General features: G+C 39.1%; 1 protein-coding gene across 1 annotated transcript in view; it reads left to right on the top strand.

Moving 5' to 3' along the window:
- The window catches only part of LRMDA (leucine rich melanocyte differentiation associated), a 999,120-nt gene that overhangs the window by 782,794 nt on the left and 195,317 nt on the right, over positions 1–21,009 (top strand). The window contains exon 6 of the mRNA XM_079794321.1: positions 17,282–17,366. Coding sequence (XP_079650447.1) covers positions 17,282–17,366 — 85 coding nt within the window. The remainder of the gene's footprint in view (positions 1–17,281; positions 17,367–21,009) is intronic.

Raw genomic sequence — 21,009 nt, 5'->3', positions numbered from 1 at the left:
GTAGACCAGCCTGAAGTCCAGGAAGGAGGTTTCCCTTTGTTGGTTCTAATCTGCCTTTGGCTGACTCCTTTTGGCCTAAGTCTAACTTAGGTCTTTTCAAAACCAGGCTATGCGGGAGGAGTTTATGGCATTAAGGGGCTGTACTCGTCATCTTTCCTACATGGAGGAGCTCTGAAGGTCGCCTCAGAGGAAGCTCTAGAAGGTGACTAAGTCTGCTTATTGGTACCCTCAGTTCTTGGAGGCTGAGGAATGCTGTTTGTTTAATATTTTAAATTCATTTATTTTACCAGCTAACCCATATTCATTGAGAAGCTACTCTGAGGAAGACTTTTAGAAGGTGTAGAACACTGCCCTCAAGGAGTGAACTATTTAGGAAGATCACTAACATATGCTAATATGATATAATTACAATCTATGATATGTCCAAAAAAAAAATACGGGGGGGGGGGTTTTGGAAGTATGTGTAAAAGTAATGTCAGGGAAGTCTTTCTGAGGTAGCAATGCATGAGCTGATACACGAAAAGGAAGAGGTTAAGTAGGCAAAAATGTTGTGGGGAGGCCAGTGTGGGTTCTATTCCTGGTCAGGGCACATACCCAGGTTGTGAATCTGATCCCCAGTCGGGGCCCATCCGGGTGGCAACCAATCCATGTTTTTCTCTCATATTGATGTTTCTCTTTCCCTCTCCTGTCCTCTTTGTAAAAAAAAAAAAAAAAAAAAAAAAAAAATGTTGCGGGGAGGATGCTAGGAAGAAAGACTAGGCTGTGCAGAGTTAGGGCCTGGCACTCCGAAGGAGCAGGAAGACGGCCATGGGCTGGCTCACAGGGTGAGGGGATGAAGAAGAGATGGGCTGGAGAAGTAGGCAAGGGCCAGGGCAGGGGGCCTCCTAGGCAACACGTCGTGCTTTCTGCTTATTCTAAGAGCAAGGTTTTTAAACAGAAGAGAAACATGATCAAATTGTGTTTTAAAAGATAGTCTCAGAGTGTTACTTTGGGTAGGACCTTATGCAATTTTGCCAGGAATTGGGTTTTCTCTAAAACAAGTTCACTCATTTGGGTGAAACCTATAGTAATTCTCTGGTAAAGGTGAGGATGGGAGAAAGGGGGGCCGATTGCAGAAAATATAATGGAGTTTGCTTCACACTGACCAAATCAGAGGCTCGTGTCCCCCAGTGAATCCTTTTAGAGTCCTTTTGCTCTTGGCCCTTTGTAACCACCCAGGTGACAAGTCTTAATGTTTCTTACCACAGTGCCATCAACTTTTCTGTAAGCTGGTTATGAATGTGCCGTTGCAGGACAAACTCAGGAGCTGGGGAAGGTGGACTTGGGTTTCTGTGGCCATGTTTGTCTTGCAGAACCTAGGACTCATGAATGAGGAAAAGGGAAAGGAGGTCTCGTAGAACATACGGGGCTTGACTATCTTATAACTGTTTAACATATAGTTGACACATCAGAATGGAGTCAAGAAAAATGGTGGAAAGTGGCTTAATGAATTTCTCATTTGAGAAATAGCCCCCAAATAGTTTCCCTTTCTTTTATTTAAATTTTCTTTGTTTTTCCCTTTCTTTCACGTACTCTCCTCTCTCTTCCTTTCATTCTTATTTTCCTTTTTTGGCATTTGGGCTATCCTAAATATTACATATACCCATAATGGGATTTACCACTGGGTAGGTTTATTCATACTTTGTCAATAAATTTGGTTCGACACAATGTGTTAGAAGAGTTGAAGACTAAGATTTTAAAGGCTTGAGGTAGTATTTTTTTATGAAAGAAAGGTACAAGTCGATTTTGCATTTTCCTTTGGCCACAGGGAGAATAAGGCTGCTAGAATGATTAGAAATATTGCACAGGACATGAAACCTACTGATTACAATACTTGGCCAGTCATTTTTCATGTAGTACTCTCTCACATGTTTGGATCTGTAATCTGTCAAGGAAATAGCTTTAACATATATATTTAGATGAATGAAACTTTTAATGTCAACAATTATTGATAGTGCAAAGTAAGAAAAAGGTCTTTTTTGTGAATAAGTCTGTGAGTGATTATCAAATAATTTTGGAAAAAAATAGAGGAATAAAGATTTTTTGTGTCATATGACCATTAAACCATCTTCCACCATTTTTCTCCATTCTACTCTATCAAGTGCATTTTATAATTTTAAATTCTTGGTATTGTGAACATTAATATGATAATGTAGAGGTGACATGTTAGAATCTAGAAGGTAATGAGACTCTTGGATGTCCAGAATAGGCAGACATCTGTTTTCTGCTACTTGGGAGAAGATAGAACAAAATAAAGTCCTTACCTAGAAAGGTTTACAAACTGGGAATTAATAGTAACTTCACAAATACTCTTTGGAACTTGAAATCCTTTATATCCTTACCCCCTCCTCTACAACAAAACATGCATGCATATGTGCTCCACATGCACTCATTCAGCAACTTTTTCAAGAAGTCAGGATCCAAAAGAAGTCAGCATCCAAGCTCCATGGTGGTTCTTCAGATTTTAGCTATCCTGATGTAGACTCTCAGAGGACATGGGCTTGAGCCCAGAAGAATTTTAGTATCCTCACATTGGAATATATCCAGCTGTAGTTGCCATAATGAGTGTTGTTGAATTGCTAATTAGAGAATCCTGCTGGCTTTCTTTGGGTCTCTAGGGGAATATAAATCTCAAATGGAGTAGCCAGTCCTATGTGTGCCAGGGTCCCAGTTTTACAGATGACACCTATTTTTAGGGAATCACCTACGCTTCCCAGAACAGAACGTCCTCATCTACTAAGACAGCAATGAGCCTGGATTCAGGGCAAACATCTTTGACTTCTCTTTCAGAAAGAAGCAAAGGATGGTCGAGTGACAGAGTGGCAGGGAAATGCCTTTGGAAAATGAGAGACATATATTAGCATTTATTCTCCTAGACAATTGACACTTATGTAGAATAGGATAAAAACTTTAGAATGATGTTCTCATCTCTCTTACCTGTGCTACTCTTTCATACTGGTCATATGTTCTCTTGGGGTGTTATCTGTCCCATATGTGGACAAAATGGGAATGATGCCTTATCCCAGTGCCAGCAGCTGCTAGATACTTGCTGATTAGTAATTAAGTACGTCATATAATTCCTGACTTATGCAGGAAATATCAAGCTGATTTTAACTTTATCCTACTGGCATGCATGTGACATGCATGGTAGGATGGGAGGGAGGGTGTCATCATCCCAAAGGTCTGCTATGATGTCTGGCGGTTCATTTCTCAATCTGTTCCTTTGGTCTCCTTCTTCCATGTTGCACTGTGACCCCAGCAGCTGTCCTTGGCCCTTTCCTCATGCTCCTCTGGTCAGATTGCTGTAGCTGTTTTTCATCTTCTGTTGGACTCCCACGCTTGTTAAAAAAATAATTGTATGTTAAAGCTGGTTGGTACCAACTTGAGAGCCTGAAAAGTTTAAAATATATGATATCTGGGAGGCCGTGTGGGAAGATTTTCTGGATGTGGAGGCCTTCTGTTGCTGCTGGTGATGACTCAGGATTGGGATATTGAATAGCAGGCTCGGTTTTGCCCAAAGATGGTGATGAGATGTTTTCATGTCTCTGGCATGCAGTGAGGGGCTCCACAGGCTCACATAGGAAGCATGTGCTTTGGGGGAGGAATTTGCTCTTTTGGCTTTTTCGGTGTTCACTACACTGTATTCTAGGACAGATTTACCTCTGGGGAGCCACCACCCTCCTACCTTTAATCTAGAGTGCTCTCCTGGGACCAGTTGCTATATCAGCACTAGGAATGGGCATGTGATCAGGCCCAACAGAGCAGAGTGTCCTGACCATAGAGGTTCATTCAAGGTCGAGCCTATAATCCAAAACAGGCCATGGATTCCTTGGTTTTGCTGGAAACTTTCAGGAAACAGTTCTTCCTGTCGTCTTAGAAGATGATAAGATTAGATCTGAAGCCCCTGGGGAGTCACACCAGGGGGACCCTGAAGCTGGCGTGGAGGATCATAAGGCTGGAGACATGAAACTGTCCTTGGAACCATCAGAGCCCCTGCTCACCATTTATTTTCCAAAATCACTTTAAATTGGATTTCATCACTTACACCAAAAAGGTAATCTTTCCTTTCTGAAATGTTCAACAAGGGAGATTCTACAACCTTCCCTGGAAATGTGTGTCCCCAATAGAATCATACCATTCAAGAATTCTTAGTTATGTATGGCTTTAATTTCATTTTTGGACAGTATCTCTGTAGGGTGGGTAACAAAATACTCCCCCTGACCTCAGGGCAAAAAAACAACAACAAGCCAATCTAAAAAACAGAATCCAGAGACAAAAACCTGATTAACCTTCTCTTTATAAAGGCATCTTCATATGCTTGGATATTGATTTTCAATTGTCCCTTAAACCTTCACATTAAATATTGTCTTTATTATGCAACTTCAAAATTGTTTACTTCTTAACATGTATGACAAGTATAAACACTATTGAGCCATGATTTAATATGAAAACTTGGTATTCAGCCATCTCAAAAGCCTCTTTTGAAGATTTTATTGTGAGCCAGTCCTGGCATCGGGTCCTAAAACACGTTGATGGATGATGAGGGGCCTGGCAAATGAGTCACCTGGCGACTGTTCACTGGCCCTCGGGAAAGGGCTGCTGGTTCTCTTACTAAGACCGCTTTGATAGACAGGGACTGGTAACTGTGTTACCAAGCGACTGGAGAAGATTCCAGTAAAATCGGCCCATGTAAACACAGGTCTTTCTCTGTGAAGTCACTTTTGCTTCACATCAGAGACAATGGGGTGGTGTGTGTTGTTCTTTTTTTTTTTTTTTTCTCATCTCCTTTGAGCCTTTGACTGCTCTGCCCCCTGCCCCCTGCCCCATGGAACAGGGTAGCCAGCACCCATATTGCCCATGCTCTACACCTGCTCCCACAACTGTGTGTGAATCTGTAAATGACTTTGCTCCAATTAAGACAAAAGAAAAACTATATAATTTCTCAGTCACTTGGCCTGGAGAATGGATGTTGGGAGTTGGGAAAACAAGTGTGCAGCTTTCTGCCCATCCCGGGCACTGCGGTCAAACAAGTCAATTCAGCCGTCACAGAGGCCTCCACTGCCTTGTGAGCATGTTTGTGTAAAGTCTTGGAGTCTTTGATCAAAGAATGGCATCTCAGGCCAGGCCCTAATCCTCACTGCCTTAAGGTGTTTAAATGAGTTAAAAAAAAAAAAAGTTGATAACAGCTGGGACTTAAATTTGCCTTTGCCCAGCTTTTGTTTTGAAAGGGCTTCTATTATCTATGGCTTCCCTTTTCGAAGCAAAGATGGATCGTTGGGTAAACCAAAAAGGGAAAGAGGATATGGGAGGAAATGGGCGGAGACTCTGAATTAATCTTCTGAGGAAGAATGTTTGATCAGCAGGGAGGAGAAGATGGAAACCTCTGATGCTGACAGCAGGCACCTTTCTGACGAGGGTGTGATTGGCACCTTTGAAGCCTCAGTCCGGAGCCAGTGTCCAGTGGGTCGGGGCTTCCTCTGTCTGTGGGTGGTGGTGTTAATAATGTGGCAACTGGAAGGATTAATTGCAGACAAGCAGCAGGATTACGAGGAGGGCTCCTCAGCTCTAAAAGGAACAGTTCGAGGAAAGCCTCTGATCTGTCAGCCTTGGAGGAAATTAGTGGGGGCAGACTCGAGGAGGCTTAAAAAAAGGCATTTAGGATATTAAAGCGAAATGTGAAGAGGATATTAAAATAGGGCAGTAGAAAGGCAGTGTCCCCCTCTTCCTATTAGGAATTTCCGTGATTTGTCCACATTTCCCAGACGCCTTCTTTTTACGGTTCAGCAGAGTGATTTCACTTGCATTGCAACAGGTTAGGGAAGGGTTACGCTGCCTTCCTGGTTGCACCCAAGTTCCTGTGCGAAACTTGTTTGCTCTCCACCACCTGGCGGATCCAGAATCTCCCGAAGCTAAAGCTCCCAGTATAATTTTAAAACAAGTCAAAGCATTACTGACACCCTATCTGCATTAGCTATCTATTGTATATTTTACTTCTTACCCTTCTGGTTCAAGTCGGGATGTTGCCCATAAATCGTGCGTTACCATTAAAGAGGCCATTCATCACGCTTCCTAATGTGATTAATCAAGATACACCACAGTACCCTTAAAATGAGATCATTTTGATAAATCATGTATGACATGAAAAGACTTTATTCCTTTTAAGTGCAATTTAGACTGTAATTTTTTTCCTCATTTATGATTCATGGGAGAAACATGGATAAAATTCCCTTGCACAGTTACACCTTATCTACAGCAATAACTCAAAACCGCTTTTAGATGAAAATTCAGGGTCTTATTCACCAAAGCTGAATGCCAGCTCATTATTTTCTGGCATTCGGTAGTCCAAAAATAATGTCTGCACGTTAAGCAGCATTCTCAAAAAGTTGGAGTTGGCCGAGCACCAGGCGCATCAATTACACTCTATCATCCTTAATAAGGAAGAAATATCAGATGTCCTCTTGGAGTCTTTTGGAATCAGTAATTCTCAGCCTTCACCTTCCCAATTTCGAATGATTTGGACAAAAAAATGGTAGTAATAACGAAGGATGGGAATTTCAGCTACTTTACCTGGTCTTGTCTCCTGTTGTGTAAAGCTCAGAGGAGGCGTATTTTCCCCTCCCATGTGGCTCATGCTGTTTTGTTTTTTTTTTTTGTGTGTTTTTTTTTCATTCCCCTTTTCTTGTCTCACAAATGAAACTACCATTTTGTTAGGTTGAGTTTTGTTTCTAAGCGTCTGGATCTCACAGCTGTCACAATAATTTGGGAAGCGACATTCATAACCTCCAATAGAAAAATAATTTGAAAATGTGCCTTCTGGTGAGATCCATCAAGTATAAGGTCACATTTTTGGTTAAAAGGCAGACACTGATGCTATTCATTAAAGTGAAAAATGGCTTGTTTTCCACTAATATTGAAATAAACTCTGGACGAATGTAGCCTTGCTGGCATGCACTTACAGAGAAAGCAAAAGGAAACACAGATATATTTAACTTGGACATGTAGTGTCAACAGAGTTTCAGGTCTTTCTTGAATTAGGAAGATTGGCTGAAACAAATGTGAACAACCAGAAGTTCATTTGCTTCTTTCAGAGGATGAGAGCATTTAAAGAAGGATTCAGTGTCTAAGAATTAGACACACTTGTGTTTTTTCCAACCCCTGTTACTTATGAAGGACTTCATCAGCATGTAATTTATTTCACTGCTGTTCTTAAGGATGCATTTTGCGGAGTGGATCAAAGCCCTGTATTTGTGCTTACGTGACCCAAGAGTGCAAATTTCCTATTCATAGCCACATAATGCAGCAAAACCCAAGTTTATTTGGGATATCATGTTCATGCTTTTATTCTCCATACCTTACTCAGATAGAGACTGGCATCAAAAATTCCTTGAATATTATTCACATTAAAATGAAATTTTCAATGCCTTTAATTTTTTCTAATATAAAGAGTAAATTTAGAATATAAGGTCATTAAGGCTAGACTTGCTGTTTTTAGGTTTCCATTTCACATTTATGACTTTCTATTTTTGCTAAAAAGATCTTTAAATTAAAAAAAAAGCATGTATCTCATTAAAAAAAAAGCTTCCTAGTTCTATCAACACTCAGCAAAACTCCCAAGAATGCAAGTTTAGGACATAAATATTTTAAGGCCCTATAAAATTGGCAGTGAGTATTTTTCCTCCCTTTAATACCATGTTCACTTCATTCCAATTTAGTACCATGATTCTATTTCCAAAGCAGCTTTTCATACAACACACAATTATTTCATACAGGGTTGGGTAGGTCACCTCATTAAGCCTGCAAAGATCAAACCTCTTGTGATCCCCACAAATATCCTTGCCTTTATTCCTAATTAAAATGGCCCTCCTAAATTGTCTCAAGTTTATCAATACAAATAACAAGCTCAGCAAAAGAGCCACAGTTGGGAAGTGAGTGGGGCAAGGTGACCTGGTCCTCACATCTCAAACAGAGCCAACTGTGCTGTGTGGGCAGTGGTGCTCTGCCACCTGTTGGCTTTGCTTACACATAACAGGGTATTGATGTCCCTCCCAGCGGTGCAGCGACCCTCTCTGACCCCTGTCCCAGTTCATCACCGGAGAGAAAAGAAGGGGCCATTTGAGAATTCCAGGCCTCCTGATTTCCCCCATCATTCATTTCTTTGGCCACATGTTTCTCCTGCTAATGCTAAAAATTTATGGCTGAGCACATTAAGGGCAGCACAAGTCCTTTCCTTCTTCTGGATTATTTCATAGTTTCCTGTCAGAAGGAAATCCAAGAAGACGTGTCCTCAGTGGATTGTGTGTGACAGTGTCTGCTTCTATCTCAGGAATCCGAGGCGTGATGGATAAACTGTCAGCTGTGAAGGATGATGTTTTCTCCATATTTCCATTATGAATCAAGCTGTCATCTCCTAATAAATTTCTTGCATTGGTATCAATTTATTTTTACAAGCAGAGGGTCTGATGTATTTGGGGAAGGCTCTGACAGCCGATCTGGCCCAGCTCGACAGGGCTGGCTCCACCTCATTTTGGGAAACTACTTTGGTTCCAAGGACAGAACTTGACCTGTAGCCCTTGAGAATAAAAAACTCTGTGCGAGGAAGAGGACACATGAGGCAAGTTCCTTCTTTGAAGCCAAAATAAATCAAGCCTGTAGGATTGCCATGACAGGATATTATTTCTAAGTCAACCTTACAGACCAAGATGAGAAATGCCATAGGTAGCTATTGACTAAAGACAATTAGACCATCACAGCAGTGCCACAAATCTACAGATAAATTCAGATTATAAGTGAGCTAAAGATCTCACTACTTCTGTCCTCAGAAGGGTATCAGTAGTGGTTTTCTGCTTAACAAGTAAGGAGTAGAATCCACTCAGGTAACAAACATTTGATTACAAATTATGTGTGTGCCCCTATTATAGCTACTACAAAGGTAGGAGAAGCCCTGAAACATTAAAACAGTCAAGAACTTAAACCTAGCCGAAAAATACAACGTTGTACAAAATTAGAGTGAAGTAAAAGTAAATCATAGTTAATATTTAATGAACAACGTGATGATCTTTGTCTCTTACCTTATTTAATCTTCATCTTTTTTGAGGTGGTAGAGTGTCATGCTGGTTAAGACAGTGGCCACTGGAGGCAAGTTGCCTGGATTCATGTCCCACCTTGCCATGTATTCATAACCCAAGAACCTACATGAAACCTTGGTCAAGTTATTTAATTTCTCTGGGTCTCAGTTTTCCTCATCTGTAAAACAGACATAGGGATTATAACTGCCTCAGGGAACTGTTATGAAGATTGAGTAAATTAATACATAGAATAAATTAATACACAAAGTAAGCACAAATACATTTTAGCTATTTTTAACTGTCATCATCATCATTATCATGACTATTATTATTATTTTACAGTGGAGGAAAGTATAGCTTAAAGAGTTCAAGTAAATTGCCCAAGGTCGTACAGCCAGCTGGAGCCTGGCTCTAAATCTTGGTCAGTAAGGTATCAGAGCATAGGAAAGAGAGAAGCAGAGGATATACAAGTTGTAAATAAGTCAAGGACACAATCCTTGAAGCTTAATTAGCTTTTTTTCTTATGACTCTTTCCATTCCTAGAGTATAAAATAGCCTTTTTTTTTTCCAAAGCCCCAAACATGCTATAGATGTTACTTAATAAGGGTTACATATAGCGGTATGTTGGTAAATGTTCAACATCCAGTAATCTGGAGAAAAATTATGTGTACATGAGCTTATTGAAATTTTTATTTATATAAAGAATGAGTAATGCACAATTTACAAAAAAAATTTAAATATAGTACTTTTTGTTATAAATTCCATTGAGCCAATTAATTTTCACATAATACTTTTAATTATTTTGGCCAAACTCATGTATCCATAGCCAATCTAAGGTTACAATTGATAAATAAGTGTAGTTCTGACATGAATATCAGCTATTTCCCTTCCTTATTAAGTAAGTCAGAACTTTACTCTTTTGTCAATGACATAAGCAACTTCTTAACTGAATCAGATAGGTTTTTTTTTAATATTGGAAAAATATGCCCTTATTTCTTTTGTGTGCTATTCACTGTAATGGCTGAAGATACAACATACCTTTAAGATTAATCTGTAGAATTAACATTTTCCCCATCACTTTCTTAAGTTTAGGAAATCAATAAAGTAAAAAATCAATTCCTAATTTGTAGCATTTGCTAATTTTTGTGGTAAAGAATCTCACCACGGCCAATGTCAGGCTACCAAAGTGACATCACCGAAGATTTGGGAAGAGATATAAGATAGCACATCATTGTACAGCATTTTCATTATGTAGATACAATAGACACCAATAATTTCAAGAGCATAAAAGTACGTGATGTCAATTTACAATAGCTAAGATTTGGAAACAGCCTAGGTGCCCGTCAGCAGATGACTGGATCAGAAAACTGTGGTACATCTACACAATGGAATACTATGCTGCCATAAAAAAGAAGGAATTCTCATCATTTGCAGCAACCTGGATGGAATTGGAGAATATTGTACTAAGTGAAATAAGCCAGTCAATGAAAGAAAAATACCACATGATCTCACTCATTTATGGATAATAAAGAACATTATAAACTGATGAACAAAAAGATAGATACAGAGACAGTAAAGCAACAAACAGACTTTCAAATTACAGGGGGAAAGTTAGGGAGAGGTGGGGGAGATAAGAAATCAAACGAAGGACTTGTATGCATGCATATAAGCATAAACAATGGACGCAAAACTCTGGGGGGTGAGGGCATGTATGGGTGTGGGGTGGGGGCGGTAATGGTAAGATATGTACACATATAATACCTCAATAAAAAAAAAGAAAAAAAAGTACGTGATGAGTTATATTACCTTTACTTTTAATATAATTTATCTAATTGTAAGGGTGTATAATTTAATTTTAAATAATGGCTGTTTAATAACTAACACAGGTGGTACAGTGTGACTCCAGACACCACTGGTTGTGTTGGCCTCAAAGGGCCAAAGCCATAAATCACATTGGAACAAAACTCTTTCAATCTTTGCTTATTAACTTTTACCTATTACGAATTTTCTATCATTAAAAATTAAAGCATATACACTGTTAATATTTACTGTGTTCCCTTAATATTATATAATAAAATATTTGCATTTTTCTTTTTTTAAAAATCTTTATTGTTGAATTACAGATGTCCCCCTTTCCCCTCCAATACCCCCCATTATTCCCCTCCCTGGTTCCAGCCCCACCCCAGGTCTCACCACCCTATTGTTTGTGTCCATAGGTAATACATATCTATAATAATAAAAACGTGATATGCTAATTAGACCAGATGTCCTCCCAGATGACCTGGATGAAGCCGGGGATGTGAGGGAAGCCAGGGTCCCGGGTGCCAGAGAGAAGCTGGTGCTGGCAGCGTGGAGGGAAGGCCTACTCTTGCAAAATTTCGTGCTTCGGGCCTCTAGTGTACATACAAGTTTTTTGGTTTATCTCTTCCCACTCCCTCCCCCCTTCCCTCTGAGATTCCTCAGTCTGTTCCATGTTTCTATGCCTCTGGTTCTATTTTGTTCATTTATTTTTAGATTCAATTGTTGATAGATACGTATTTATTACCATTTTATTCTTCATATTTCTTTTTTATAATTTCATTTGGTTACAATAAGAAATTACGGTTATTCCTATAATGCCCAATATTTAGATTATTCTTATTTTTTCTTGTTATATAGTGTCTGCTAAACTTCTTTTTGAAAGCTACTGCTCTAGATGATGTGTAAGGTTTTTTAAAACCCTGCCATTTTATGATTTGATTATTTCTGTAAAGATCCACAAAATGCCCCTGCCATAGCCCTTTCTTCCTGCTTTCCATTCCTGGTTCTTTTCCTCCCTACTTGCCGTCCTTCCTCCCGTCCATAAATATTTCTGAACTGCAGTGGAACTGATGACACTTTAGGCCCTGGCAGAACTGGACCCCTTTAGATCAGATAAAAACAATGGGAAGCCCCAGGCTATTGCCCACAGAGAGCTCCCAGTCCAGAGAAGCCCTTCTCTGCATCCTGCCTCTGACTGACTGACTTCTGGTCTGGATTTCCCTTCAGCTCCCTACTCAGTACGATCCTCAGCAAATGCCAAACATTGTCTTTTGTCCCTTCGGGCTCTCTCTTGGTTCCCTGGTTAGTGACTCATGTTCATCCTACCTTACCTTTCCCCCCCTCACCCCCAAATTTTTGACTTCTTGCTCTGAACAAGACACAGCTAATCCTGCTCCCACCCCTGCCTCTCATGCCTAGTACATCTGTGGGAGTCTTTCTGTCTTGCTTCACACTGAAAGGCACAGTGCCTTGACCTGTGAGCAGGTTGGAAGGTTCCACCTTCAGGCTGGCAAGTCTTTGCCTCTGATTCTGGCAACTTGATTCACACTTTTGTGTTGAATTATGATCGTGGTATATGGTTTTGTCTTTGCCATTAAAATGTTTTATTCATTCACGCATCATGCATTGACTTCTTTCTGAATTTCTGGCAACATGTTGGGTACAAGGGTGAATAGTATAGTTAATCTTGGAAGTTAATACAATTAATCTTGAAAGCTCTTTGTTAACTTGAATTAGAAATAAGCAAGGACATAATTACTGTTTTGTGAGTCCAGGTGCTATAATAGAGGTCAGGGACAAAGTTCTGTGATAATGCAGAGCATGGGGGTAATGTTATGAGTTGGTGACTCTTATTAACCAGTATTAATCATGGATATAATTTTTTTATGAGTCGGGAATACAACCAAGGTCCTTATTTTACTTTTCATGGTGTTCCCAGCACAAGGGTTGGCATATTAGTAGGTGGTTATTAAATACTTGATAACAAAATGAGTGATGCTTTTTCTTATGAGAGAAAATAAATGTTTTTAGAAGAGTCAGCTTTATACCACAGTTTCAGGGAATGAATTGTGATGAAAAGTGAAGATTGCTTTTACTTGAAAGAGGCTGACAAATTTCCCAGGCCCGGGATCACTTTATGTGGTGCATGATTTAAGGGTGAGTGAGCATGCCAAAGCGCTCCACTTGAGCTGAGTGATGGGGAATGAGTTGTGGAGCTGTGGTCTTAGATGGTATTTTGTGAAAAATAGTAGGAGATTTATGACTATTAAACAACTTTGTAGCCTCCCCTTCTTGTTTTGAAGCCTGCCAAATCTCTTCTCCTGTGGTCTGTATCATGTTCCTTCAGGGCATCCGTGATGTTCAGAAATACCCACTGGAATGCAGGTTTCCATGGAATGCACCCAATGGGCAGGGGCTTGTATTTTACACACACATCCGAAGACATTTGTTTTCTGTAACCACTGAGTGAAATTCTCACTTTGCAAGTCTCTTGTAGAATGTACTGTACTTTCCTTGAATTTTTTCCAACGAGGTTGCCAAAGTTCTACTTTCCTTCCTGCATTATGGAAATGGCAGAGTGCAGTATATTAGTGACTATTAGCATTATTGATGTGAGTTTAAAAAATCATTAGCAACTCTCAAACTGTGAGTAGGAGAAGAGTACAGAAACCTTCAGTGTGCTCTGACAAATCTGAAGCAGAAGGACTTACCAGCCTGGAAGGAGGATTCCAAGCCTTTACTATTATTTATCAGCTTTTCCCATTCTATTGTCACACTCAATAGCTTTAGAAGAAACAGATATTTCATCACAAAAAGTCAACCAGACATGGCCCTAATCCATGTTCTGCAAGTATTGGAAAATTGTTGGAGAAAATTTCCTCTAATTATGGGTTCATATTAATATAGGACTGTATGGATCAGAGAGGAGTCCTTGTTCTTTTCAATGTTTGTGTTTACTTTTGAGAAATTTTAAAAATATAGAAAAGTTTAAAAAATTTGGTAATTTTCTAATATTTTAACATATTTGTTTCAAGTCATCTCTAAATAAAAATAAATAAACATTATATAGAAAAGAGAAGTCCCCCCCCCCCCCATTGCATTAGCTCTAATCCTATAACTCTGACCACTGGCAGAGGCAACTATTTTCATGAATTTAATGTATAACTTTTATAATTTTAAATGTTTACAGATACACATGAGATCAAAGAACTACATATTTACATAAATAATATTATACTACATTTATCATTTTGCAACTTGCCTTTCACTCTGTATTAAATTTTCAGACCTCCTCAAATTGAGATGGATAAATCAGGTTTATTGCTCTTAAATACTAAATATTATTCCACCATATGGATATACAACATTTTACTTATTCATTTTCCTCATTGACAGACGCTTGAATTATTTCCAATTTGTTCTGTTATAAATAATGCTGCATTATTTATGTTCCACCTTACAGACCTGAGTGAAATTTTTCATAGTGTATATTTTAGATGGAATTGCTGTCCCAATTTTCAATTTTATGCATATTGCTAAATTACTCTCCAAAGTATTTGAACCAGTGAACATTCCTGCTGGCAAGGAATGAGAAGATGGGAGTTCTGTTTCCTTTCATTCTCTGTAGCACTTGAGAGACTTAAAAGTTTGCACTGATATGGGTGAAAAAAGGATTGTCTTGTTGTTTTAATTTGCATCCCTTAAATCCTAGTAAATTTGACCATCTTCTCTTTTATCTATTGACCATTCAGTTTTTCTCTTCTTGTAATTACCTGACATTTCCTTTGTCCAGTTTTCTATTGTAATTTAATAAGGGGCATATGCATTCTGGATACTAATATTTTATTGTAGGTTTTGTAAATATCTTTTACCAGGAGTGATTTAAAAAGTAAAATGTGAAAGTATAATTCTTGTCATAGGTAGTTAGGAAATTTGGCAAGGACTCAAAGATTGGAGAGTACTAGTATTTGTAGTTATGAAGATTCAGGTTTACCCAAATTTCTCTGTTGTCAATTTAAGCATATCTTCTTAATCCAGGTTAAAAACAACATTATTTAAATTGCCCCACCTCTGTTTCTATTATCTCATCATTGTTATACTATGGTTATATTGCTTCAGTTTTAAGGAGAGTTCTTTATTTTTGGACAGGTAGCATAGAACTTAAGACATTGTTTTGTCCATTTCTTTTATGTGATAATTGTGTTCTTTTGAATCATGCTTCTAAGCTTAACATTCAGAGACCAAGTGTGAATATCACTATGAGGAGATTACCTAGGCTTCATTCTGATAAAAGCCAAGTCAAAGGCATGGTACTGAGAATCTTGATTGGTGGTAGTTTTCTTAAAAATCCAGCCATGGAAGTCCCACCAAAAGTCAGAATTGGCAAAAGTGTTCTTTCCTGGATTCTTTCCCATGGCTTGAGTTTATAAATGGACACTGAGCAGAAAAGTAATTAAATGCTAGGCATAGAATGATGACTGCAAGACGGAACTCAAGCCGCACAATTTTTGCTTTGACTACAATTGGAAATAAAGCTAAATAGTTATTTTATCCTTGGTTACAAAACTCTTAATGTTTTGCCCAGTCAGAGGTACTTGCTGAAAGGTAGTTTCTTCCAGTAATTTTAGGAAAAGCTGTCATTAAATTGTCAACAGCCCAAATTGAGATTAAAAGTACTAAGAAACATCACAATATAGCAACCTAAGATTCAGATTGGAATTTTAGGCTTTTTTAGCAATGAGGTAGAGCAGAAACATTGGCAGAGACAGATGCTCTGGCCTCTTAGAAAGGAAGTGTGGTAGGTCTGTGGGAAGACAGCCTCCATACCCCAGCCCATATGTCCTGCCTCGAGCATTGGGATAGAGGTCATTTTCAGAACACTGTCCTTGTGTCTCATTTATCACAGAGGGATTCCAGGAGACCTTGAATGCAAATGGAGAAACACATGGTGACTCTAGTATTTGAATTTTAATCATATTTCTGACCCCTTTTATATCATTGCAGCATCCTCAGTGTCTAATGATGTAGTACCTAGCAAGTCTTATCTACTTTTTAAAACATTTTTCTTGGTGACTGAACTTTTATCTTTCTGGACCCCATACCCTTGCATCAAGGTTAAATACCATGTATTTCCCTTGAAGCTGGAAAGAAGTAATGCTACCTGAAATCTGTCTCCACCTTAGGGACAGAGCTTCTGATCTTGCACCATTCAGAACTCTTTATACAAGTCTCCACTGAAAGCTGCTTAATCAAACACCTCAAAGGTCAGAAAGGGGGTTTAAAGGGTTTTTCTAGCAAGTAGGCCTAATCTCCTACTTAGTTTTGATTCCTATAATGTAGATAATCTCTTTGGAGGAAAGGCCTGCTCCTAGCAGGGCAAATATATCCCATAGAATGTATTTCCTCTTCCAGAAGGAAAAAGGTAGCATTAATGAAATTTACTTTTTCATGAAGCTTCGAAAGGTTGTGAGCTTAGAATTTTGATCCTAGCAGATGTTCTTCTTTTTAGATATTAAAAAAAAAAGTAGCATTTGATTCGGAAGTCTCAATGAGAGTTGCAAGGGTGATGCTTTCTTTTGCTGTAAGAAGCCACACTCTGAGTGTGACACTGGTCATTGGTTCTAAGTGACAACTGACTTCACAGCTGTGGTCCTTCCTTCCTGCCTTACCCTTCTTGGAAGTAGAGTAAGGCAAAGAGAGAGTTAGCAGCCTGGGTCACATCATATATAGAGTTTGATGGTTAAAGAGCTATTTTTTGTACAATAAAAAGCATCTTCATAGACATATTTCATCTCATCTTCTTATAGGCCTTGGAATAGAAAAGTTTTGTTGATAACCATTATATTTCAATTTCCCTTGGGTTTCTCTTGTGAAATTCAGCCAGCACCCCCATTGCACCATCTGTGATGGCTTCTATCCTTTCGCATGATCACTCATACTGTGGAGTCTTAAGTCTTCATCCACGCCACTGGGCCCATGTAAACCAGCCAAGTTTTTCCCTTCTTCACTGGTTTCCATAGAAATCTACTCACAGTGAGCATTTAATCTGTGGGAATTACTAGAAGAAGGCACGTGACAGAAAACTAAGTCTGCACCATTTCCTGCCTTCAATCTCTCTTTCCTCCCTTTTCACTCAGTTCAGCCCAATGAATAGCCCCTTTCTCTCAGAGCCCTTCCTCCTGTAGGCTCCTCAAAGCTTTGCAGTCTACCCCACACTCACCAGCATCTTACCTCAATGCAGACAACTTTTGCTTCCTAAGAAGAGTCTCGGTCAATACTATTTTCTGCAAACCCAGATCCTAAGGAGACATGTTTGTTAAGCGAAGGTATTTAGTGTTTGGTGTTGTTTCACCTTGACATTTGCTTTTATCACGCAGGTTTCCAGTGACAGCGCTGCTGCCCCTCCGGAGTGCCACTACACACCCCTGCCTTCTGCTTCCAGGGAACTCACCAGTCACCGAGGTAGGAACACAGCTTTCCTTGCTCTCCTCTGATACAGGGAAGGACACCTGGCTGTGTCCAGCTCTGGGCCTGTGACTGCTGCCTCGGTACTTTAGCAAGAACACAGTGCTTCTCAGTCCTTGATGAGAAAACCGTACCTGTCAGCTCTAGCAACTAGAACTCATATTAAACAGAATTTAGTGGCAGTCCACTGGGAAGGTAAATAAATCCATGGTATAATATAATTTGGTGAATTTTTATTTAAAAAAAAGTGTTTATAGTACTTAAAAATTACTAAGATAATTACCTTCAGCAAAAGGAATGAAGAGAAATTGGAAAGCTCCCTTAATATTTGGAAAAGTGTCATTGTTTAGGAATATGATAGTTGAAATCTGTAATTTAAAAATAAATGAATGGCATATTACAGCTAAAAGGAATTTCAATTTGCCTGGAAATATTGAAGAGAATCAGTCTGTAGTTTTCTCTGAATTCTCTGATCCCTGAAACAATTTGGCTTTCCCAGTTTTTCCAAAGCCTTGAATTCCTACTGCCATCTCTAGAGTCGGTATGGAATATAATTTAAAAATGTCTTATCCCTAAGCTGGCTGCTTAGGCCAAGGACTATGTGATCCGATTTGTTGGAACTGGTTAGGACAGGATGAGGCCCTGTGGTGTAACCTGTTTACCTCATTTTAGCCCAGTCATGACTACAGCCACATTTCCTAATTGTGAACCTACCTTCCAAGGATAAGTAAGAGCAGGATTAGATTGAGGGCATTGCATACTTTAAAATTGTTTCCCCAAGCAGCAAATTCTCTTTCTCCATCCCGTGGTCACTTAGTAAGGATGGTCCAGCTTTGTCATCCCAGCTACATTGCAGAGTCAGTGGGTAGGAGAAAAGGCTGTAGAGATGCCCAGAAAGGGGTGAGCTGGTCCTCTAAGAACATGTGGGCTCCGGGCAAATGGTGCATTTCTGTAGAAAATGGTCCAGAGGTCATGCCAGGTTCCTGTGGTCTGCGACTTGGGCTTGTGTTGCATCTTTGATGTCTGGGCACAGTAGAACTTTCCTACATTTAAATACACATTGGTTCCATTAGGGTTCAATTGTGATACAGTTCATTGCATGTCAATTTTGTAAAAAATCAATTTTGCTGAAAGTCAGGTAGAATAAATTGCTGCCAACATGTTATATTTTGAGAGGCATGAATTGGTCTCCTTCACTAAATGTCCTTATGAAGGTTTTGAGCAAATCCCTTTAGAGACATTTTTCAAATTCCCCTAGGATAATAGTAATGCCTAATCTAGAAAGAATAACAAATGAACCTTAGCGTCATATCATCATGGGTTTATTTATTCGCTTTTTGTAGTTGGATGAAGGTGATTTTACTGTATATAGCCTGTTGAATATACTGCATAGGAACTGTAATCTAAGACTCCTTGTAAAAGTTGATATGTCCATGAAATTGAGATTTCATAACAGGAGGACGCGATCAGATAAGTGTTAATCATGATTAAGACAAAGAACCTCTGTCATTGTAGCAGTCAAGTAATAAATCTGAACCTTGAAGAGATGGGATATAAGAAAATAAATTTTGAAGATATTTTGAGTAATATTTGGAATATGGAAAAATGCCTAAGGTGGTTAGAGTGAAAAATAGGTGTTCTTGGATGACATCAGAGCCCAACATCAATGGGAAAATGTTATTTAAAGGAAGCCAACAACGGATGTCTTGATTTTACTGAAGAACATTTCTATACATTTATTGTACATAGTGCCTGATCAGTGCTAAGGATTCAGATGGTGGAAAAAGCAAGAAAGCATCATGAAATGATGGCCAGGTCTTTAGGGCCTTTGGACATGAGGAAACCAGTAAGAGAGAGGCAGAGAAGCTCAGTAAGGCCGAATTATTGGACTGATCTATGTGGGGGAAAGATAAGACTGTTATATTTTAGCTTGGCAGGAATCATACAATGACCAATGGGAAAAGCCATATATTTTGGCACCCAGAATGAAACCTCTTAGTGTCATCTTTTTAAAAAATATTTAAGTTAAAGAAATTATTTTAAATTTCTGATCATATGAATTGGCAAGCTATTTGAGTGTCATTTATTAATATCCTAATGGAAACAGCTTACAAACATTTACCCAGATAAATACTTTCACATTGTGAAGGCAGGTTATATCCCTTCTCTCCCAGGTAAAATCCTCCATGGATCTGAAATATGGTCCATAAAACCTTAAGTTCTATTTGCAAATAATTTTTGATTCCTCTAGTTCCCAATCTCTTTTCATTCCGCACCAACAAGTACACAAACTATCAGGCAGTAGTTCATGTGAAAATTGCTATTTTTTGATACATGTCATTTCCCCTTTACTTGTCCTTTTATGTAACTTCCAATGTCGAGTATGATGGGCCTAAGATTCATGTCCTAAGGACTCTAAATTCAAATGTAAGAAAAGTCAGGGCCCAGGATAATGGTCAGGAGATAGGGGACTCTGTTTTTCCATCTGTAACTTACAGATAATCCGCACATCATAGGGAGAGCAGTGATGTGCAGTACTTCCTGCTTCCTGGATGAAACTTTTTTCTGATCTTATCTGTTTTTATTTTTCTCCTCTTGAGGTACTGATAATGTTTATTTCTATATCTTCCTTAGTGCAGTTGTTCCTATTCTGCTTTGTCTGACAGAGGTCAGGTAAATGTACATCTTGAACTTCTCATAAATGAAAGCTCCCTAAGGGGCGTACAGATTTGTCTTCCCTCTCACATTACTGACTCCTATTCATTCTTAAGGTATCAGCTTAAATATCACAGCTCCAAGGAGGATTCTCTGATCCCACCCTGCACATGGGTATTAAGTTGGGTTTACCTTTGTAGGGACTGTCTTCCTAGATAGGCTTTAAGCTCTTAGGAAGAGTGGAGGAGATTGTGTCTGTTTGCTCACCACTATATATGCAGTGCCTCCTACTGAATAGGAGTTCAGGAACTATTTGTTCAGTAAATGATAAGTGATGGACACCTGGGAGAAAGTCAGTAACTCAGATACCTCTGTAAGATAGCTTGACTGTATCTGAGAAAAGGGACCCATCTTTCCTTGGGGGAGGACCCATCTATACGGAAGTGAATAGCCAGCCTTGTGGACCTCAGACCACAGCTCTGCTGCTCTCAGAAACCCAGATTTTGTCGACAGAAGCCCATGTCTATTGAATCAATGCCAGACAGCATTTAGCAACATTGCATAACTTTCGAGTAGATAATTATTTTAATGTCATAGTTTTTAAACTCTGGTGTTATGATAGTAGAAAGGGAGTAGGACAAATGGAAGCAACTAACGGAACTGTTTTACTAGAACAAAAGCTCTCAAAGAAGGTCATGAACACTCAATATGATGCAGGTTGTGCTATAGATAAGGTTTTGGAAGGGTCCATCTGAGTCTCTGTGAAAGTTCTGCTCTAGGCCTGAGCATGTCTTCAGAGTGTAGGGACATGGGGCTGTGTCAGTGATCTCAGCTGCTACCAACTGGCAGTCCACGTACTATATGTGGGTATCCACGTTATGAAAAATGTTGAAATGTTTGTTGGAGAAATGTCTCTAAATATGCCATGTGCAAGGAACATATTTCCACTCTCTATTTGGTGGCTTTTAGAAGTAGAATTTTCATT

The sequence above is a fragment of the Cnephaeus nilssonii genome, assembly GCF_951640355.1.
Source record: "Cnephaeus nilssonii genome assembly, chromosome: 16".
NCBI classification, from domain to species: Eukaryota; Metazoa; Chordata; class Mammalia; order Chiroptera; family Vespertilionidae; genus Cnephaeus; species Cnephaeus nilssonii.
This window is presented reverse-complemented; position numbering and strand designations above follow the sequence as displayed.